The sequence below is a fragment of the Triturus cristatus genome, chromosome 5_2 (assembly GCF_964204655.1).
Source record: "Triturus cristatus chromosome 5_2, aTriCri1.1, whole genome shotgun sequence".
NCBI lineage: Eukaryota > Metazoa > Chordata > Amphibia > Caudata > Salamandridae > Triturus > Triturus cristatus.
In genome coordinates this window covers 925069723-925086645 of record NC_140588.1, presented here as the reverse complement: position 1 = coordinate 925086645, position 16923 = coordinate 925069723, and the positions used below count along the sequence as shown (strand labels likewise).

The window sequence follows — 16923 nt, the reverse complement described above, 5'->3', positions numbered from 1 at the left end:
TACACAGCCCCTCACAGATGTCACTGCACCAGTCTCAGTTCACCCCTGGCACTCCCAGGCTGGTTCTAACACCCCTCTAGCCCCTAGAATGGTCTTTTAGGGCTCCACGGGGCCTCAGACGCCCCCTCTACCACTTACTGCCCTTTTCACGATGATCGGCTCCGCTCGGCGCCGTGTCGATGTCGTGAGGCGGCTCTGGCTCACTGTCGCTGGGCGGCCTCGTCTCGATGTCGCTGGGCGGTCCCGACTCAATGTCGCTGGGCGATCTCGACTCGATGTCGCCTTCCGGCGTCGCAGGGACACGGCCTCCCCGCTTCCGGGTGTCTCCGGAGTGCGATCTCCACTCCCGACCTCCGGCGCGCTTCACCTCAGTTTCCGGCGACTCCGGTGGGCGGACTTCACTCCCCCGTCGACGCCTCACCCCGACCTCGGGGGAATCTCCACTCGATCTCCAGCGCCTCTCCACGACCTCCGTCGGCGCCCTCACCTCGACCTCGGGTGATTCTCCACTCGACCTCCGGCGCCTCTCCACGACCTCCGTCGGCGCCCTCACCTCGACCTCGAGTGAATCTCCACTCGACCTCGGCGCCCTCACTCGACCTCTGGCGGCTCCGGGTACGACGTCTGCTTTCTGTCAGCGCCGCTTCTCTACCTCAGGCCCCAGGTCTCCAGGCTTCTCGACGTCAGGACTCCAGGAGGACACCACTGAACAGGTCAGGAACTTGCTGTTCTTCCTCTTTAAGGCCTGTTTCAAATGTTCAGTTCCTTAAGATGGTTCTTCTGGTCTTGGTCCCACACAGGGCTTTAGGCTGGGCTTGGTCAGTAGGGACTAGCATCAAGGGTGGGTTTCTGGACCCCACTCCAAGCACTGGTTTCCACCCCTGCTGCCTTACTCCGACCTCCTTCTATATCTGTCCTCTCTCTTCCCCAGTCAGATGCCAACTGCCACTCTGAGATGGCCTCCCAACATTCTAAACTGCCTCCCACTGTCACAGGGTTCTAGAATGTTACAGAAGGTTCTAGAAACCTCCAGTGGGTTCTGGTGATGTCACAGGTGACAATGGGTGGCCACCATTTTGCGTCTCAGGCCCTCAGACAGAAGTTCCAGGGGTAGGGAAAATGGCTCCCTGACCCTGCATCAACACTAAAAAGTCTGGTGGTTCCCAAAAAGGAAAAATTATAACAGGGTTTGAGGCAGAAGTGGGACAAAATAAATAATGATGAGGAGGGACCACCCAAAGGGCTGACAGGTCTTACACTTCCCCACTTAGTTACTTCTTTAATCTACTCAATGCAAAAAAAAATTTCATTGTATCTCAGAAAGAACCTCCTTTTCTCATAAGGCAACAATTTTAATTCACAGATTAATCATATGTTCCAACTATGGCCCTCTACCAGACGAAGGCACCCTTGTGTGCCGAAACGCGCGTATGACACCACCAGTCATTTGAATTTGTGCTACTTAGTTTTCAATTGAATCTATTTCTTATACATTGTGTCAACTCATCACCTTTGTGTAAAATATTACCATTTCTATAAAGTAGAGCAGGTCACCTATTTGTTAATATAATAAATGATAATTTTGTATTTTTGATATCGTTTTTCTTTCCTTGGTTCTTTCTGATTCTTATTGCTCCTATATTAGCACTAATTATCATATTCGAATGGTTGCCTTATACATGTACATTGAAATCCATCAATTTATACAGATGCACGTGGATAATCTATGTAGGTATCACGGAAAAGTGAAGTCGCTGACTTGGCATAATGTTTCACAAACCACAGGTCATGTGTATCGCTGATGTGAACAATTTATGAACTATATACGGGCCTCCCCATTGAAAAGAGGTGCTCTCATGCCAAGTCCAATTATACGTCCGGGGCTTTCATGCAGTTCAGTGCGGTCGGTGTCTGCAGATGCAGGGGGATGGCTCTGCCGTCCCAAGGGATATGCTAAGTGGTTGTTGAAGCGCTGGACAGACCTCCAAGAGTTTTGGGAGGCTGCACATCTTTTGAACGAGTTGGGGCTTTGCAATTGTGGAGGTGGCAGCGGCCAGTCAGCTTTTGGTGCCAAGTTAGGTGGTGGTTCTCTGTTCTCACAGTGACAGCTCTTCTTTGTCCTCCTTCTGTTCCCAGGTGAAGAATGTCTCTCCTGTCAGGAGACCCCGAAGTATTGAATATAAGGGAGTGTAGGGCAGTAACCAATGGGCTTCCTACATCTGGGGTGTCTACAGCCCCTACATGACCACTTCCTGCGAGGAGGAGTGGGCGTAATTCTGACCCTTCTTCGACTGTTCACTTGAGGTCACCCACCTTAGGGGTGTGCCTAGCCTGTAAGTGACACACCATCTGACGATCTAATTTCCCACCTGTTTTGGGTGCCAAATGGACCTCAGGGCAGGGGGTAGCGTTCCGCAGGTCTGAGGGAAGCTGGGTTTGCATTTCAAAGGCGGTAGAAGCTTTGAAGCCTCTGGCCTTGAGAAGCAAATCCTCCTGGGGGAGTTGTGAACACCTTCCGCCATAGCAGGTATTGTTTGTGACCTCTGAGAGCATGAACTATCCCTTGCAGGGGTACAGAAACTCATCTTTGGTGGGTTGTCCCTCCCGCCTTTAGTATAGCCCTGCAGGGGATCAGATCCCATAGTGCCTTGTAGGATTGACTTTTATGTAGAGCCTCTGTGGCTGTGGGAGCTTCTTTTTGTGCCTGGTGCTGTTTTACTCCTCCTGGGTGGTCGCCGTGTTGAGGTCAGGCGCCAAGGAGTTTGTGGAGCTACCCTGTGGGCCCCTCCAGATGCCTGCATTGCCCAGAGTGTGCTTCTTTCCCGGCCACCAATCCCCCTTCGGGCAGCAGTCCCGTCTTCCCCTGCCCCACCAGAGCTTGCAGCGCTTCGGGCCTGTCTGCAACTCACCCAGCTACCATCTTAGGGTTAGGCGTCTACCTCCAAGCGCTCCTGAGAGCCTCCTCGCTTCCAGGGGGCATTGTGGTTCCTCACTTATTCCCCAGGTGCTCCCGCTATCAATTGGTCATGGTTCCCATCTGGGTGTGGCAACGCTTGAGGTGCTGGGTGCAGTCGTAGTACGCCACGTTTCACAGGCACAACAAGAGCTTTTACCTTTGCTCCCAGGGTCCATTCAATTTTGACGTCCCCACCCTCCTGCTGTCTCCCTGTAATCAATGCTGCTCCTTTCTGTTGGCTGCTGCTCTCCTCGATGTCTTCCTGGCTTCCTGGTGCCCCCTGGGGTTGCCGCATAGCTCCTCAGCTTCGATGATTCCTGTCAGCATCCCCCCCCCCCCCCGGCCCCGCCCCCGCCCCTCCACCCCAGTGAGATCTTAGTGCCTCTGTTTACTCCGGTTTCTCAGCGCATTTTCCTGGGTTAAAAATGTGCCTTCATTTGCTTGTTTAGGTGACTTTTTTCCAATTTCGCCACGGAACACGATTTAGGTCAGCTAGGCCATCTAGGCTGGCTACCCCCATGCCATCTCTTCTTGATAAGTGTCCAGACTGTGACAGGAAAAAGGTCGAGACTTATCCTCACAAAGTTTGTATACACTGTCTACGTGAAAGTCTTGTTCCTGACTCTTGTCAGATTTGTAAAACATTTTCCAGGTACACTCTTCGTGACAGAGAAAATTCGCCTTCAGGAAGCAGAGGATTGACGAAAGAAACCAAGACACTCTTCGACCGTCTGGACGCTTGAACTGCGACTGGCATCAAGGAAGACTCCTGCTCCTGGTCTCAGGGATATTCAAGTCTTCTGCCTCGTCTGTGTCTGTGCTTCACCCAGGTTCTCCAGAAGACCTGTGGGCATCAAGGACATCTGAAGAAATCTACCTTAGAGTGAAGGAGTCACTCACCTGCATCTGTAGGCACCGCAACAAAGCTGACCGGTCTGCTGCTCCTGTCGTCCTACGGACTTCCCGAGGCCCAGCAACACAGGTGGTGGTTCTGCAGCCCCCTAGAGGCCTGACCCGTCTTCTCTGCAATTTTGAGGACATCATCCCTCGTCCGAGGCACTAGGTCCAAACCCCTGTACACCGCATTGAATTGCCATTGCCAAGGCTTGTTGGCTGTGCACTCCAAAAATCTTAGGACTTTGACGCTCCAGCCTCCAGCACCTCATCCCTCGAAGATTAGTGTCCTCACTGCATCCCTTGCCCCGGGGATCTCCATCTTTGGTGAGCTGCCAGAGGTCCTATGACTCCTGTGCCTTCTGCTTGTGGGTCCTCTTGAGGTTCTTCCTTTGATTCAGTGGGCCTGCTCTGACTCTCCTGCACTTGGTGAGTCCCTTGGACCTTGCAGGTCCCAACATTTGCCTCTTTTCGCTTTCCATGCCAGTTATGGCTACCAAGGCTTGTTGGTGCTCCCGCCGGACACCGACCACCTAAACACTGACATGGGACAGCTCGTACACTGCTCCAGGTCTTCCTCAGCGTCTCCTGGTCCTCACAGCTGCAGCGACAAGGTCTTCACTCCTGAAACTTCCGACATCGGTGGGCATTGTGCGTCCTTGCCTCCTGATCACCTCTGAGTGGCATGTACTCTGTCTCCTCTGCTTGCAGGTTCTCCTCTTCAAGAATCCACCCTTGAATTCCACCTGACTTTCACAGGCTTCTCCAGAGGCATTTTCTCCAAAGTCTTCCAGTGTCATCAACCGTAACTTCTCAGTAGACTTCTATTGGGTACATAGTTGTTTCCACTCTGCATACAGCCTCCGTGGGGTTCATGGGTACTTACTTTGGGTGGTTCCTTGGTTGCCCAGCTCCTTTGAGTCTTCTGGTCCAAGTCCCATTCTTCCGTGCAGTTTGCATTCCACTTTCTTAGTATATGGTTCGGTCCCCCCTCGAGAGCAGTGTATATTTGTGCTACTTACCTGATTGTTTTGAAGTATTCTTGTGTGCATTGTTGAAATATCTGGGTGGCAGATATACAATATGTTAGTGATTGTGTTGCATAATGAATAGACTTATTTTTATAAACACTGTGTGGTTCTCTTTCATCTAATCTGCACTGTTGATTAAATGTGGTAAAACAAGCTGCTTTACACACTTTCAAGATAGGCCTGAAGGCTGCTCTCCACAGCTACCACTTTGAGAGCCTAAGATAATCAAAAACCATTAAAATCACCATAAGAGCTGCCTGGATTAGTGCAAGGTGCATCACTCCTTCAAGTGTGCACCACATACTGGACACTTTTTTTTTTTCTTTTTTCTTTTGTTTTTTTTTTTTTACATTTTTTGGATGTTTTATTAACCAAGAATTTCAGTGATAAAGAAATAACCGAGATTTTCACAAAACCTACAGACAGGAACAGTACTTTACATTTTTCAAGTTTCCATCCTAAGAGTCTAATTGCGAATCTACCTTTTTCACAATTTCTCCGGATCAAACAAATTTGTTTTGAACCAGAAACAGCAACAATAAAGATTAATACATACAAAGATTTGAACAAAGAGGATATCCACATAATCTACTACAAAAGAGCATATACAGAGTGTCAGAAAAGGAAAGATCAGCTTTACTTCTCAAAACTCCATGCAAGCAGCAACATACGTCCACTTTTGTGTCAAAATACTCTACATGCTCTATCCAAATCAAGAAAATCATCAACAAAAGATGGGAACTCCTACAAAATGCACTGGACTTTAATGGCATTTTTTCATCCAAAACCTACATTCTCGTACACCAGAGGCAAAAACCTTGAAGAGTTAATAAAAACACCGGAGATACCCACAACAAATCAAAACTTCAAAGGCACCACCAAGTGTTTGAATTGCATGCACTGTAATAGTAGACAATACGTTATCTCACCCACTTACCAGTAGAAATATACAATTAAAGCACACATCACATTGCAATACTACTAACATCATTTATTGCCTAAAATGCCCTTGTGGCAAAGCATACATAGGGAAAACTGAACGCAAATTCAAAGTTCGATTAACAGAACACAAGAGTACAATTGGTTCCGGTAACAAAACCTCAAGTGTAGCAATTAATCAACTGGCCACTCTTAAACATTGGTGTGTATTGGTTGGGATGAATGCCTGCACTGTTTTACCACTTATTCAAAGTGAAAGTTAAATGAAAAACTATCACTAGCTAGGCACATATCAATTATTATGATTAAGCAAGTTCTTATGAACCTTTTTGGATTTGCTGTCAATGGTCTTAGCTCAACTCTGTTGGACTTGGCCCTTTTTGCAGGGTCATCCCAGAGCTTTTCGCCTTTCTCCTGTATTTTCTATTACTTGTTTGTGGTTTTATGACTCTGGGCACCTTACCACTGCTCATCAGTGCTAAAGTGCATATGCTCTCCCTGTAAATAGTTGTAATGGATTGGTGTCTCCATGATGGGCTATTTTATTCACTAGTCGGTCCCTAGTACAGTTCACTGTGTGTACCAGGGGCCTGTAAATCAAATGCTGCTAGTGGACTTGCTGCACTGATTGTGCTGCCCACATAAGCAACCTGTGAATGTAACTCTGGCCTCCCATTGCAGAGCCTGTGTGCAGTCTGGAACTGCCATGTCGAGTTGGCAAGTGCACCCAATTGCCAGGCCCTAACATTCCCTTTTCTTACATGTTAGTCACCCCTAAGTTAGGCCCAAGGTACACTTGTGGGCAGGGTGCAGTGTATGTGAAAGGTGGGACATGCCCTGGTGTGTGTGGCATATCCTGGTAGTGAATTACTGCCAATTTCGTTTTTCACTACTGCAAGGCTACCTGTCCATAAAGGACAGAATGGGGAGTTTGTTTATAACATCTTATAATCATACCTACCCCTGGGACCACGGTAGGAAAATAAAGGTTAGTATGCCTGAACTCAGAATGTTAGAATGCATCTTTTAGTAAGTGTGATTTTTACATTCTGTGTTTGAAAATACCACTTTTAGAAAATAGGTATTTTCTTGCTTAACCATCCAGTGTTCCTCTGCTAGGTTTGTGTATTGCATGTCTGGCTTTTGGATGACAGGGTCTGGAGAGGGGCAGTGGCTCCAGAAGTCTGATGAGTCGGGGCTGGGCTGAATAGACCTGGGCTGCATTTAGAGTAGAGGGAGGAGATTTCCTTTCCCCTGAATGGGCCTGGTCGACCTTTAATAAAGCTGTCTCTACCTCCTGCCAGGACGCTGCACCAGTGAGAACAGACCTGGTTTTGGCTGGGTACAGACACACTCTGCCTTCAGAGAAAAAAGGATTTTAGGGTATTTAAAGAGGGGCCCAGCCTTTAGATCACTTCTGGGAATCAAGAGGAACCTTTGCCAAGGACAAGAGCTGAAGAAACTGAGGAGTAATGCTTCCCCTGTGCTGTTTCGCCATCTGGGGTTGGCCTGCAGTGGCTACTTGCTGCCAAAGGAGAAAAGGACTTTGCTGCTTGCTTTGTCAACTGCTTGAGGAAAAGATCTCCAAGGGCTTAAAATGGAGCTAGCCTCCTGTTCTGAAGTCTCGGACACAAAGACGTCATGTCTTCTGTCTCTCTGCATCTGGAACCCTAACCTGCACCGAAGCTTTGGGTACCGCTTGTGAAGAGCACGACGCACCGCCCCAACTTGCACCGTAGGTCTGACGCCCACATCAACTCCGTCGCCAATGCTGCTGCCTGCACCAGAGCCGAAGTCACTGCTTGTGATGTCCACGATGCATCGTCCCTATTCGTACTGCAGCCTCGACTTCACCGACACCAGTGCTTCGACTCTGAGCCGATACTCGACTTGGGTGACTCCAGAGTTCAACGACACCGCACAGTCGTAAGAAACCGATGCATCGCTGCCACCGCGACGTCACCTCCCTGACTCAGTAAGGAACCAACGTCTCCCCTCCCCTGCACCGCAGTTAGGAACTGAGGCTTCGCCTCCCCCTGGTGTTGTAAGGAACCGACGCCGCTCGGCGCCAACGAAGCATCACCTCCCTGACGCCATACACCGCCTTTGCTTTCATTGTTTCCAAGGTACTGTTCTTTGTGGGTCTGCTTGACTCCGCGCCCGACACCGCGCATCTCACGGTCTGCGCCGTCCTTTGGAATGTATATCTGTCACAACGTCGTAATAACTCCAGACGAAGCTATTTGGTGCTACAAGCTTTAATTGAGTGAATAACCTAATTTTGAGGATATCTTGATAAATGTCTTGTGGATTTTTGTCGTTTGGTCTCGTTTGGTTTAGATAAAAATTACCTATTTTTCTAAACTGGTGTGGTGTCCATTTGTAGTGTTTTCACTGTATTACTGTATGTGTTCACAAATGCTTTACCCACTGCTTCTGAGATACGCCTGTCTGCTCGTGCCAAGGACATGAGCAGAAGTTATTTTAGAAGTGTATCCCCCTTACCCTGACTAGAAGCAAGGGCCTCTATTTGGGCAAAGGTACCTACCTCTGCCAACTAGAGACCCCCCTTTCTAACAAACCCTTTCTCCAATCTTCGGAAGTTTACTTCACTACGGTAGGTAGGTTCATTACACCACACTTAGTACTTTGTCTCAGGTTGGTGAGTCCAGTGGGGCTCAACTCCATAGGTTCAGTGGTCTTAAGTTCCAGGACATCAGGACCCTGTGTGCATTTAGGAAACTTAAAACTGGTAGCAACCCTACCAAACAGCAGCTCTTAGACATGCTCCTGCAGGATGACCTCCAAAATCCTGATAGATCAGATGCGCAGGAAAACTTGGACATGGGTGGTTCCAGAAGATGAACCAGGGGTGTCCAATACCCATGACACTGCTTCCGAGTATGTCTAGGAGGAGTCTGAAGATCCTTCCTGGAGAACTCTAGTCCCTTAGGGAATAGTTCTAGTGACACAAAGGGAGGCCCTATAGGTGGGGTCCCCCTTTATTCCTCCTGCGAGGGTACAAAGGGTGCAGGGGTCTCCTCAGTTAATTCATCCTCCTCTGCCACTTCAATAGGGACCTCCAGGTATTAAGGAAGGACATCCTTAATACCTGTCAGAATCAGCAACTGTACCTGGTAGACTGGGATCTGACCTCTTCCCAAGAAATAGGAAAAAAGGCAGACAAATGGGTTCATACCTGGGTGAAACGAGTTTCATGGCGGTGGTGATCAGAAGAAGCAAGATTCTTCTAAGTCCCAGGAGAAAGGTGGGAAGAAATCTAAAGAAAGAGTTTTGCAATACTCAACTTCTTCTGATATTTGACCAATCCTTCACTAAATCCATATAATTGCTGATAGACTATCTTTTAGGCATTCAGCAATGGATGTCTTCTAACTTTTTTAATGTTAAGTGGAGATAAGACTAAGGTGCTGGTAATAGGAAGAGGCTGTGAGCTCTCGTTCCCTGAGCTTTGGCCAAGAACATGGTAATGGGAGTGGTAATGGGAGTGGTAATAGGATAATAAACTTGGATCGTGTCATGTAAGCAAGACACAAAGTAAACTGGCAGTCGGTAAGAAATGTAATTTTACTTAAGACGTTATACCTTATTAACAGAGCCTACTACAAAATCGTTCCTATCTTCTTATTCAATGTGGTCAACATGTGCTGCCCATTTGGCCTTTGTGATCAAGAAGAGGCACCAGGATGTGCCTCAGGTAAATGAGTGTGTTCTACTGGGAGATAGGTCTAGGTTTCAGGGTCCAAGCCGTGGAAGCTTTCCATAGTAGCCATGCACCATTCACAATTTTGCAGTATTAAAAAATGCAGCAAAGATCATTTTTAAATACCATATTTTGGCTGTCAGACACTCTCTTTTTGGGGTTTGGAAGCACATGTCTTCTGAGAATGTAGTGTTGTGTCCTCAGAGCTTCTTTATCGTTTTGTTTCGTTTCTACTGTTTCTAGCGCCGAAATGCTTCAGTTTGCGTAGCATCAATAGAGCATTTTTGTCATACCCGTGAGTAAAAACATTTACTTTTTTAAAGTTAAAACACTATGTAATATTTGTAAATAGGGTACATTGCTTTCAAGTCCATGTGTGTGATTGAAGACGCTGTCTGCTAATGAGACGATTTTAGAAAGAAATACACACTTGTAGTATGTATTTCAATTACATGATTTTAGTCTTTATTGAATTGCATATGTTCTTCTTATCAGAAAGACACAGGTTAGAAAATGTCAATTTGTGAATTCTACCATACTACTGTGAATCAAAAAAATTAACAGGCTTTAAACCATTTTTTGTAGCAAAGTTATTAAAGAAAAAGAAGAGAGAGAAAAGATTGGGAAAGAAAAGGAAAGAGAAAAAAAAGAAAAAAATCCTGCTGTTCCACTGGAAGTGAAGGCCCTAGGAAAGGAGGGAAAAGAAAAACAGAAGGAAGAACGGGCAAATAGAGAAGAGAAACCTAGAGAACCCAAGGAGAAAACACCAAAATCTGACAAAGAAAAGGAAAAAAACAAGAAGGAAGACAAAATTAGTAAAGAAGACCGATCGAAGACTCCTGTTGCCAACAATGAATCAAAATCTGCTGCCGAGAAGGAGAAGGAAAAGGAGCCGTCCAGAGAAAGAGAGGGAACGAAGGATAACAAATCCAAGGAAAATATGAAAGGAGAAAAGTCCGCAGCTGCTGGGTCCTTGAAGTCACCAGTTTCCCGCTCTGAGCCACTGGAATCTGAAAGGGGTAAGTTATTTTCCATGGATATGTATTGGCAGTAAGTGCAAAGTGTGATGTGTACAGTTAGCCAGGTAAAATTAGTAGTTGTTTTAAAAAATGCAATCAGAATTTAGTAAAGAGATACTGTTATAGCTAACCAAATCTATGTGAAGTGATTTGATCACCTGCTTATGTCTCCATAAAGCAAATTTCACTATCCCTCTTATGGCAAGAAACACACCTTCAAAAACTATTCTCTAGTAACTGTTAGTTCATTAGTCTCAAATCTCATTCAACACCTCAGGCACGTTAAAGTTTTCGTGCCCAGTGACCATGTGTCACTGAAAAAGCAATATCTAAGCAACTGTGCTAAACTGTTAAACTCACATATTAAATCATGACCATGCTTGCTGAGGTCAAGGTCCATATTAACAAGGAAGTCCTGCTTTTTACTGACACACGGTTATTAAATCGCAGCATCCATATTGTCGAAAGTTATCTGAAAGAGACACTTTAGTGATAGATTCCTTACCTTAGAAGATCCCCAGGTGTCAGACTGGATCCGGAACGTTTTTTCGTCAGCAGTACCACTGCGCATCGGTAGGTGGCGTCGTGCGGCTCCGCGTTTGGCCATGGCCCCGAAGGCCTTGAGGGAGCGGCGCCGGAAACTGTTTGAGGTCCGGCAATCGTCCCCGTGCCATTCACGGTCTAGGGGCTGCTCCGGAGAACGCTCGCGGGGCCACCATCATCGCTTCTCGGGCTCCAAGTCTTCACCCTCAGATTCGGGTAAGAGACGACACAAAAAGAAGTCGAAGAAGCATTGTCGCTCTCCGACGTCCCCCCCCGTCGGTCCCTGGATGCGGACGAGGGGGACAGGGGTTCTGCTCCTGCGGGTCCTTCAGAGCACGGGAGTCCCGCGGCCTACCCACCTTACCCGGGTCCGTCGGCGACTCTCGCACAGGTGCAAGAATTTCTTGCTACCTTGGACCGCTTGTTTAGGCCTCTGGCTCCCGCCGGCGCGCCCTTGGGCCCCGCGGTCCCATGTCATGATCCTGTCGGGCCGGCGGCTCCGGCGCCGCAGGATCCTGCGCCGTTGGCTTCGGCCACGGCGCCTCAAGGTCCTGCGCTGCCGGCTCCGCCTCCGGCGCCGCAATAGGTGCCATTTGTTCCGCCCCTGCCCAGGTTCTCGGACACTTTCGTTCCTACCTGGGACCCGCATTAGTACACGGCACTGGTTCAGCCCCGTCCGGCGCCGTTATCGCCTCAGTTTGTTCCTTCCCCGGTCCCTGCCCTGCCGCCGCAGCTTGTCCCGCATATGGTGGAGTTGGAGGATGACTGGGAGGGGTCCGAGGACCCTCTTGCTCGTAAGTGTGACTCCGAGCAGGACTGGGTGGACGAGTTAGAGGAGGCCGGCGACCTTAAAAATAAACACACAAAAGGAGAGGGTGGAGGCTGATAAGAACCGCACCTAACAAATATTAGTGGTTAAAGTAAATAGCTCAGAGATAGTGCACGAAACCAGAGAGTACTACCCTCTTTACTCTCAACGATGTGGGACAAAGAGTCCTACAACAACATATGAATACACAGGAGGTTCAGCACTATGTACTTTCGTAAGGTCTCCAAGTACTTATACACTTTTGTATCTTTTCAAAGTAACAAACTCCTGATAAAGCATGCGACACATATAACATGTAAAAATTGTTCTTCTTTATTGATTTTGAGTGAAGATTTCTTCCATGTCACATTTCATATTTTCATAGCCATAGCCAACGCGTCTCGTCTCCCATGAGACTTCTTCAGGGCTATCAAAAGAGCATACACGAAAGAATTTTAGGATTCAATGCTAACATCTTTGAACATGGTTTGAAAATAATTTTTTGATTCCTTTACAAAACCAAAACATAACATTTCTGTATGGTTCGACGTTGACCATATCCTTCACAAAGCATTTTACATGCACAGATTGAGAGCCTAGCCTATGAAAGGTAAGAGAAAACATCAGTGTTACTGATTCTCAGTAATAACTATTCTCTACATTGTTGACTTCATAAATGGTTATCATATTTACTTATAAACACTTATAAAGGCTATTTGGGTACATCTAACTTCATTAAAAAGTACATAGTGTTGTTGTCATCCAATGTCACATCTTCATTGCAAATATTCTGTGCTCAAATTGTAGCATATACCGCTGAAATCATGCAGGGCAGGCTAACTATATGTTGCATAATTCGATAAATCTGAATACATTCTATCAGCATTTTGCTTCTGAACCGCTTCACATTCTGTAAGATAATCTAATACAGGTCAGGAATACACATTATCATCGCTATTACATGTCATCCTTTAAAGTCGTATCTAATTCGCATACCTCAATAATATGGTGAGTGTATTTCTTTTCAGTCTTGCCGAGGAGGCCGGCGACCTTGATCTCTCCTCTGACCCAGGTTTGTCTCTCCTCCGCCCACCATGGCGCTTTGTATACGATGGTGCTTCGTCGGGCGGCTGAGGTCCTCCACCTTTATCTCCCTACGGTGGCCCTAAAGACTAATCTCCTCACTGAGGTGCTCCAAACGGTATCCACTTCATCGCTGCCGTCTAGCGATGCCCTTAATGACGTCTTACTGGGCACTTGGTCACGGCCTGCCACGGGGGCCGGGGTGGATAAGAAAGTTCACCAGGCGTCTACGCCCGGCGCCGGGTGACCATGCCGTTCTGACCACTCATCCTACACCTGAGAGCTTGGTCATTCAGGCTTCGACGTCCCAGAGTGCCTTTCCCACGGCTCCGCCGGATAAGGACTCTAACAAGCTAGAACAATTCGGCCCACGATTGTTCTCTTCGGCCAGCTTAGGGCTGCGGTCGGTGCACACCGCTTGCCTCTTGGGACGCTATTCCAACGCGGTGTTGGATGCTGTTGCACAGGTGTTGCCTCAGTGTCCTGAAGAGGCCCAGGCTGTGCTGTCTGAGGCTGTTGCCGAGGGTAAGGATGCGGCTGAGTTCGCCATTCGGTGTGGCTTGGACACCGCGGACTTGGGTTTCCACGAAAAGCCCAGCCACTCCTGGTTTTCGTTCCTTTCGTGGCCAAGACAGGGGTGCCCAGGCACGTTCCTTCAGCAAACCTGTTCAGAACCAGCCTCAGCGTGGCCGCGGACATGGCTTCCGCAGGGGCGGTTCTGGGAATCAGCATGGGGGTCAGTCCACCTCTGCCACTTCTACCTCCAAACCTTCCTAGTCCGAGCTTTGTGGAGCACCTCATGCCGATGGGTGGCAGGATCCGCCTTCACCTCCCCCACTGGCACGCTATCACATCGGACAAGTGGGTGTTGCAAATCATCTACAAGAGTTACTCCCGTCCCTTTTAATCCACCCCTCCAGCCATGCCACCTCAGAAACCGCATGTCGGGGGACCACTTGGCAACTCCAGCAGGAAGTTACGACCCTCTTGTCCAAAGGGGCCATCGAGTGCATTCCTGGGCTGGAAGTAGGGAGTGGTTGTTATTCCCACTACTTTCTGGTCTCCAAGAAGGACAAAGGGGGTCTGCGTCCCATCTTGGACCTCCGGAAGTTCAAAATGCTGACTCTGGCTCAGGTCTTGGCTGCCCTCGACCCTGGAGACTGGATGGTAGCGTTGGACTTGCAGGACGCATATTTTCACATCTCCGTCCTGCCGGCCCACCGGCATTACCTGCGGTTCACGGTAGGCCCGGGGCAGTTTCAGTTTGCCGTGCTCCCCTTCGGCATTACCAGTGCCCCTCGGATGTTCCGAAAAGTGATGGCGGCGGTCGCAGCTCATCTGCGCCGGTCAGGGGTGTCAGTCTTCCCCTACCTCGACGACTGGTTGTAGAAGGCGGGCTCGCCCCAGGCAGTCGTCTCCCACCTCCAGGCTACGACCGACCTCCTGCATTTGCTGGGGTTCTCCATCAACGTGCCGAAGTCGCACCTGAGTCCCTCTCAGCAGCTCCCCTTCATCGGAGTGGTTCTGGATTCGACGCGGTTTCGGGTTTATCCTCCCGAGCAGCGAGTCCGGGATATTCAGGCTATGATTCCGATCTTTCAGCCTCTATCCCAGGTTTCAGTCAGGATGACCCTCCGGCTCCTGGGCCTGATGGCCTCCTCCATCCTGCTAGTGCAACATGCTAGTTGGCATATGCGGGCTCTGCAGTGGGACCTGAAGTTCCAGTGGGCACAGCACCACCGCCATGTGATATTGCAATAAACAGGGCGGGGTGGGGTCGTGGACCCTATGTCAGGAGGCGCTGCGCCTCTGGACATGGCAGGAACATCAAGGCATTACCTTTGTGGTTCAACACCTGGCAGGTTCTCTGAACGCCAGGGCGGACAAACTCTGCTGCCGGTCCTTGATGGATCACGAATGGCGTCTACACTCTGACGTGGCACAAGATCTTTCTGCAGCGGGGAGAGCCTTGGTTAGATCTATTCGCCACCAAAGAGAACACGCAATGTCATAAGTTCTGCGCGTTGGAATTTCCAAGGTGGTACTCGCTCGGCGAAGCTTTTCGTCACGAGTGGCGTTGCGGTCTCTTGTACGTCTTTCCGCCTGTACCACTTCTGCCCGAGTGCTGAAGAAGATTCGGCGCGACAGAGCCCAAGTCATCCTTGTTGCTCTGGATTGGGCATGAAGTTACTGGTATCCCGAGCTACTCAGCATGGCGATCGATCCCCCGATCCGTCTGCCTCTTCGGGAGGATCTTCTGTCACAGCAGCAGGGGACGGTCCTCCACCCGAACCTGTCCAGCTTCCACCTCCATTCGTGGAGATTGAGCGGCGACAGTTGACAGCTTTCGATATTCCTCCCGAAGTCTGTGATGTCATTCTGGCAGCCAGGCATCGGCACGTTATACGCCTGCTGGTGGAACAAGTTTGTGGCATGGTGTGCAGCAAAGTCTGTGGCTCCCCTCTCTGCCCCTCTTTCTGAGGCCCTTCTGTTCCTACTATCCTTGGCCCGGCAGGGATCTGCTCTGGGCACTATCAAAGGTTCTCTTTCGGCCATTTCCGCTGTGCTATGGCTTCCAGATCAGCCTTCTCTTTTTAAGTCCCCGGTTGTTAACCGTTTCCTGAAAGGCATTACGCACACGTTTCCTCCCGTGCCTTTCATAATGCCTCAATGGGACTTAAATCTTGTCTTGATCTATCTGATGTGCGCTCCTTTTGAGCCCCTTCATAACTGTCCTTTGTCTTCTCACACTCAAGACGGCTTTCCTGGTAGCTATCACCTCTGCCAGAAGAGTGAGTGAGCTCCAGGCTCTTTCTTCTAAACCCCCTTTCCTTTCTGTTTATCCGGACGAGGTGGTTTTAAGGACCCGTCCTTCTTTTTTGCCAAAGGTTGTCACGCCCTTCCACATCGGGCAGACTATCACCTTGCCCACCTTCTTTCCGCCTCCGCATCCTTCAAAATAGGAAGCTAGGCTCCACCGTCTGGACCCAAAACATGCGCTCTCGTTCTATCTGAAGCGTACACAGCAGTTCCGGGTGGATGACCAAGTCTTTGTTGGCTAAGTGGGCGCCAAAAAAGGTTAGGTCGTACACAAACAAACCATCTCTCGGTGGTTCGTTCTGTGCATCAAAGCATGTTACTCCTTCGCTAAGAAAGAGCCTCCTGTGGGGCTGCGTGCCCATTCTACCAGGGCAACTGCAGCCACTACTGTCTTGGGATGCGGCGTTCCCTTGCAGGATATTTGTCAGTCAGCAACATGGGCCTCGCTGCACACGTTTACCAAGCATTACTGCCTTGACTGTCAAGTCCGGAGAAACTGCTTCTTTGTCCGTTCTGTTCTCCGTGACTTTCTGGTGTAATTTGTTCGCAGATGTGAGTAAGTGCCATCTTTCTTGCATGGTATGCCCCCACTTTTTGCTGAATTGTTGAATGTACTTTGACTGAGTGTGCCCTGGACTCCTGCCAATCAGGTACCCAGGGCCTATATTCCTTCCCTACAAAAACCTCAAACCCAAATTGACAAACCCTGACCACATGTCAGCCCCTGGTAAATGGTACCCAGGGCCTTGTGACCAGGGAAGGCCTCTAAGGACTGCAGCACTCATTGTGCCACCCTTATAGGCCCTGTACCCTAACACACACACACTGCCCTTGCAGGCTGAGTGTCTGGGTACAAGACAAAACAAAGAGTCGACATGGCACACATCCCTGTGTGCCATGCCCACCACCTACACTGCCCTGGCATACATCAGCCACCCCTCTAGCTGGGTGCCCTATGCCAGTGGTGTGGGCACAGGAGCATGAGCCCTGTGCCCCAACAGTACCCAGGTCCATTCCTGTGCCCTGTAAGTGCAGTGCTGCCATTTAAGAGTACATGGTGCTGAGAGCTCGTCAAACACGAACTCCACAGCACCATAATGGCAACA

General features: G+C 49.1%; 1 protein-coding gene across 2 annotated transcripts in view; it reads left to right on the top strand.

Annotated features, from left to right (window-relative positions):
• The window catches only part of THOC2 (THO complex subunit 2), a 1568999-nt gene that overhangs the window by 1214509 nt on the left and 337567 nt on the right, over positions 1-16923 (top strand). For both annotated transcript variants that reach the window (XM_085608126.1, XM_085608125.1), the window contains exon 31: positions 10130-10563. In XM_085608126.1, the coding sequence (XP_085464252.1) occupies positions 10130-10563 (434 nt within the window). The remainder of the gene's footprint in view (positions 1-10129; positions 10564-16923) is intronic.